This window comes from Perca fluviatilis, chromosome 17 (assembly GCF_010015445.1).
Source record: "Perca fluviatilis chromosome 17, GENO_Pfluv_1.0, whole genome shotgun sequence".
In the NCBI taxonomy this organism is placed as follows: domain Eukaryota; kingdom Metazoa; phylum Chordata; class Actinopteri; order Perciformes; family Percidae; genus Perca; species Perca fluviatilis.
In genome coordinates, this window is record NC_053128.1 from 34733883 (window position 1) to 34738882 (window position 5000).

A 5000-nucleotide genomic window follows, 5' to 3' on the forward strand; every position below is an offset into this window, starting at 1 on the left:
TTAGGGGTATAAGGGTAAGTTTTAGGGTTAGGGGTATAAGGGTAAGTTTAGGGTTAGGGGTATAAGGGTAAGTTTTAGGGTTAGGTGTATAAGGGTAAGTTTTAGGGTTAGGGGTATAAGGGTAAGTTTTAGGGCTAGGGGTATAAGGGTAAGTTTTAGGGTTAGGGGTATAAGGGTAAGTTTTAGGGCTAGGGGTATAAGGGTAAGTTTTAGGGTTAGGTGTATAAGGGTAAGTTTTAGGGTTAGGTGTATAAGGGTAAGTTTTAGGGTTAGGGGTATAAGGGTAAGTTTTAGGGCTAGGGGTATAAGGGTAAGTTTTAGGGTTAGGTGTATAAGGGTAAGTTTTAGGGTTAGGGGTATAAGGTTAGGTGTATAAGGGTAAGTTTTAGGGTTAGGGGTATAAGGGTAAGTTTTAGGGTTAGGGGTATAAGGGTAAGTTTTAGGGTTAGGGGTATAAGGTTAGGGGTATAAGGGTAAGTTTTAGGGCTAGGGGTATAAGGGTAAGTTTTAGGGTTAGGGGTATAAGGGTAAGTTTTAGGGTTAGGGGTATAAGGTTAGGGGTATAAGGGTAAGTTTTAGGGCTAGGGGTATAAGGGTAAGTTTTAGGGCTAGGGGTATAAGGGTAAGTTTTAGGGTTAGGGGTATAAGGCTAGGGGTATAAGGGTAAGTTTTAGGGTTAGGTGTATAAGGGTAAGTTTTAGGGTTAGGTGTATAAGGGTAAGTTTTAGGGCTAGGGGTATAAGGTTAAGTTTTAGGGCTAGGGGTATAAGGGTAAGTTTTAGGGTTAGGGGTATAAGGCTAGGGGTATAAGGGTAAGTTTTAGGGCTAGGGGTATAAGGGTAAGTTTTAGGGTTAGGGGTATAAGGTTAGGTGTATAAGGGTAAGTTTTAGGGTTAGGGGTATAAGGGTAAGTTAAGTACAGCAGTCAGAAGGTTTCCTCACCGAGTTCATTCATGGCGTGACGATGTTCTTCATCGAAGGAAAGTTTCATGAGGACGCAGACGGCCGGACAGATCTGGTGCTCCACCGGAGACGGCACTGAACACACAACCCAGGAATTATACACACTCAGTTACTACTACACAGGAATTATACACACACTCTGTTACTACTACACAGGAATTATACACACTCAGTTACTACTACACAGGAATTATACACACACTCTGTTACTACTACACAGGAATTATACACACTCAGTTACTACTACACAGGAATTATACACACACTCTGTTACTACTACACAGGAATTATACACACACTCTGTTACTACTACACAGGAATTATACACACACTCTGTTACTACTACACAGGAATTATACACACACTCTGTTACTACTACACAGGAATTATACACACACTCTGTTACTACTACACAGGAATTATACACACACTCTGTTACTACTACACAGGAATTATGCTATTACAATTCTAGACTGCAGGGGATGCTGTTTCCTTCCTATGACACACTGAGCTGCTCTCTCTTCTCTACTTGTTACTTCTGTATGCATCCTGTCCCAGAATAGCTTGTTACTAATCTAGCTCTGGGGAGTTTACTCCCCGGAGTCCTTATGTTTCTTCTTCGCAGAGCTATGCTCTGTGATTCTCTGCAAATCCCGGCCGCATCCTGCTGCATCCTGCTGCGTCCTGCTGCATCCACCCATGCTCTGCAGCGCCACGCTACATCCCGCAACGCCCTGCTGTGATGTTCCTATGCACAGAGTAGTCTGGATCCGGTATAGGGGACAGCACTACTCAGTATGACACGATGTGCCCTGCTATGACATGAACTTCCACGATAACCTTCGACGTCACTGTGACCTTCAATGTGACTATTATCGCCACTGTTCATCACACCCCCAACCGGCCCGTCAGGCACCGCCTACCAAGAGTCTGGGTCTGCCGAGGTTTCTTCCTAAAAGGGAGTTTTTCCTTGCCACTGTCGCGATAGCCACTGCTAATGCTTGCTCTTGAGGGAATTACTGTAATTGTTGGGGTTTTGGAAATTACAGAGTGTGGTCTAGACCTACTCTATCTGTAAAGTGTCTCGAGATAACTTTTGTTATGATTTGATACTATAAATAAAATTGAATTGAAATTGAATTGAATTGAATTATACACACACTCTGTTACTACTACACAGGAATTATACTCACACTCTGTTACTACTACACAGGAATTATACTCACACTCTGTTACTACTACACAGGAATTATACACACACTCTGTTACTACTACACAGGAATTATACTCACACTCTGTTACTACTACACAGGAATTATACTCACACTCTGTTACTACTACACAGGAATTATACTCACACTCTGTTACTACTACACAGGAATTATACACACACTCTGTTACTACTACACAGGAATTATACACACACTCTGTTACTACTACACAGGAATTATACACACACTCTGTTACTACTACACAGGAATTATACACACACTCTGTTACTACTACACAGGAATAATACACACACTCTGTTACTACTACACAGGAATAATACACACACTCTGTTACTACTACACAGGAATTATACACACTCTGTTACTACTACACAGGAATTACACACACTCTGTTACTACTACACAGGATTTATACACACTCTGTTACTACAACACAGGATTTATACACACTCTGTTACTACAACACAGGAATTATACACACTCTGTTACTACTACACAGGAATTATAGACACTCTGTTACTACAACACAGGATTTATACACACTCTGTTACTACAACACAGGATTTATACACACTCTGTTACTACAACACAGGATTTATACACACTCTGTTACTACTACACAGGAATTATAGACACTCTGTTACTACAACACAGGATTTATACACACTCTGTTACTACAACACAGGAATTATAGACACTCTGTTACTACAACACAGGATTTATACACACTCTGTTACTACAACACAGGAATTATAGACACTCTGTTACTACAACACAGGATTTATACACACTCTGTTACTACTACACAGGATTTATGTGTTGCTCTCATGGAGCACAGCATGGCCTGATGGGAAAACAATAAGAATGAGATCTGAAACCTGTCACAGAGCTGGGATCTCTGTCTGTGTGTGTGTCTCTCTTTCTCTCTGTGCGTCTGACTCTCTGTCTGTGTCTCTCTCTGTGTGTCTCTCTCTGTGTCTCTGTCTCGGTGTCTCTCTCTCTCTGTCTGTCTCTCTCTGTGTGTCTCTGTCTCTGTGTGTCTGTCTTTCTCTCTCTGTCTCTCTCTGTCTCTCTCTGTGTGTCTCTCTGTGTCTCTCTGTCTCTCTCTGTGTGTCTCTCTGTCTCTCTCTGTGTGTCTCTGTGTGTCTCTCTGTCTCTCTCTGTGTGTCTGTGTGTGTCTGTCTCTCTCTGTCTCTCTCTGTGTGTCTCTCTGTCTCTCTCTGTGTGTCTCTCTGTCTCTCTCTGTGTGTCTCTGTGTTGTGTGTGTGTGTGTGTGTGTGTGTGTGTGTGTGTGTGTGTGTGTGTGTGTGTGTGTGTGTATGTGTGTGTGTGTGTGTGTGTGTGATAACTCACTGGGGTTGTCCTCCTGGTCTGTCCCCCTCTCGTGGTTCTCCTGCCAGGTCCAGCTCTCCTCACAGTAATGTCTCACCTGCTCCAGCAGGTGGAGCACTCTGATCTCCCGGCGCCCGCGCTTATCGTCCGGCTGACTGTGCACGATGTTGTGCAGCGCCGCAGACGCCCGCGCACGGGCCTCCTTACTGCCCCGGGAGTTACCTAGGCAACGGGAGACAAGGCAGTGTTATTTCTATAGCAGTGGTAGCCAGGTCTCATTCAGCAACACAACTAAAGTGGTACAGGTGAGGACACCGTTACCTAGGCAACGAGAGAATCTGAAATAAACAGAGAAGAGCAGAAATAGACAAAGGGTTACCTAGCAACAGGGAGTCCTTGTCGTTGCCATGGAGCAGCTGGATGAGCAGCGGCAGACAGCCGGACTGACGCATGGCGATGCACGAGTCCTGCGAGCTGGACATGGCGAGCAGCGTCCGCGACATGTCGTCTTTATCGTGGGTCCCCAACATGGACAGAAGGCTGTACACCATCTCTACCTGCAGAGGGACAGACCATAATATCATAGTTACCATCTCTACCTGCAGGGGGACAGACCATAATATTATAGTTACCATCTCTACCTGCAGGGGGACAGACCATAATATCATAGTTACCATCTCTACCTGCAGAGAGACAGACCATAATATCATGGATACCATCTCTACCTGCAGAGAGACAGACCATAATATCATGGTTACCATCTCTACCTGCAGGGGGACAGACCATAATATCATGGTTACCATCTCTACCTGCAGGGGGACAGATCATAATATCATGGTTACCATCTCTACCTGCAGAGAGACAGACCATAATATCATAGTTACCATCTCTACCTGCAGGGGGACAGACCATAATATCATAGTTACCATCTCTACCTGCAGGGGGACAGACCATAATATCATAGTTACCATCTCTACCTGCAGAGAGACAGCCCATAATATCATGGATACCATCTCTACCTGCAGAGAGACAGCCCATAATATCATGGTTACCATCTCTACCTGCAGAGAGACAGCCCATAATATCATAGTTACCATCTCTACCTGCAGAGAGACAGCCCATAATATCATAGTTACCATCTCTACCTGCAGAGAGACAGACCATAATATCATGGATACCATCTCTACCTGCAGAGAGACAGCCCATAATATCATGGTTACCATCTCTACCTGCAGAGAGACAGCCCATAATATCATGGATACCATCTCTACCTGCAGAGAGACAGCCCATAATATCATAGTTACCATCTCTACCTGCAGAGAGACAGACCATAATATCATGGATACCATCTCTACCTGCAGAGAGACAGCCCATAATATCATGGTTACCATCTCTACCTGCAGAGAGACAGACCATAATATCATGGTTACCATCTCTACCTGCAGGGGGACAGACCATAATATCATGTATACC

At 44.1% G+C, this 5000-nt stretch overlaps 2 protein-coding genes across 2 annotated transcripts in view; one reads left to right on the forward strand and one right to left on the reverse strand.

Moving 5' to 3' along the window:
- LOC120545317 overlaps positions 1–5000 on the forward strand; it is a 376621-nt gene that overhangs the window by 162064 nt on the left and 209557 nt on the right. The window lies entirely within an intron of this gene.
- apc (APC regulator of WNT signaling pathway) overlaps positions 1–5000 on the reverse strand; it is a 49559-nt gene that overhangs the window by 10007 nt on the left and 34552 nt on the right. Inside the window, 3 exon segments of the mRNA XM_039779454.1 lie at positions 943–1038; positions 3549–3749; positions 3907–4084. Of these exon segments, the coding sequence (XP_039635388.1) occupies positions 943–1038; positions 3549–3749; positions 3907–4084 (475 nt within the window).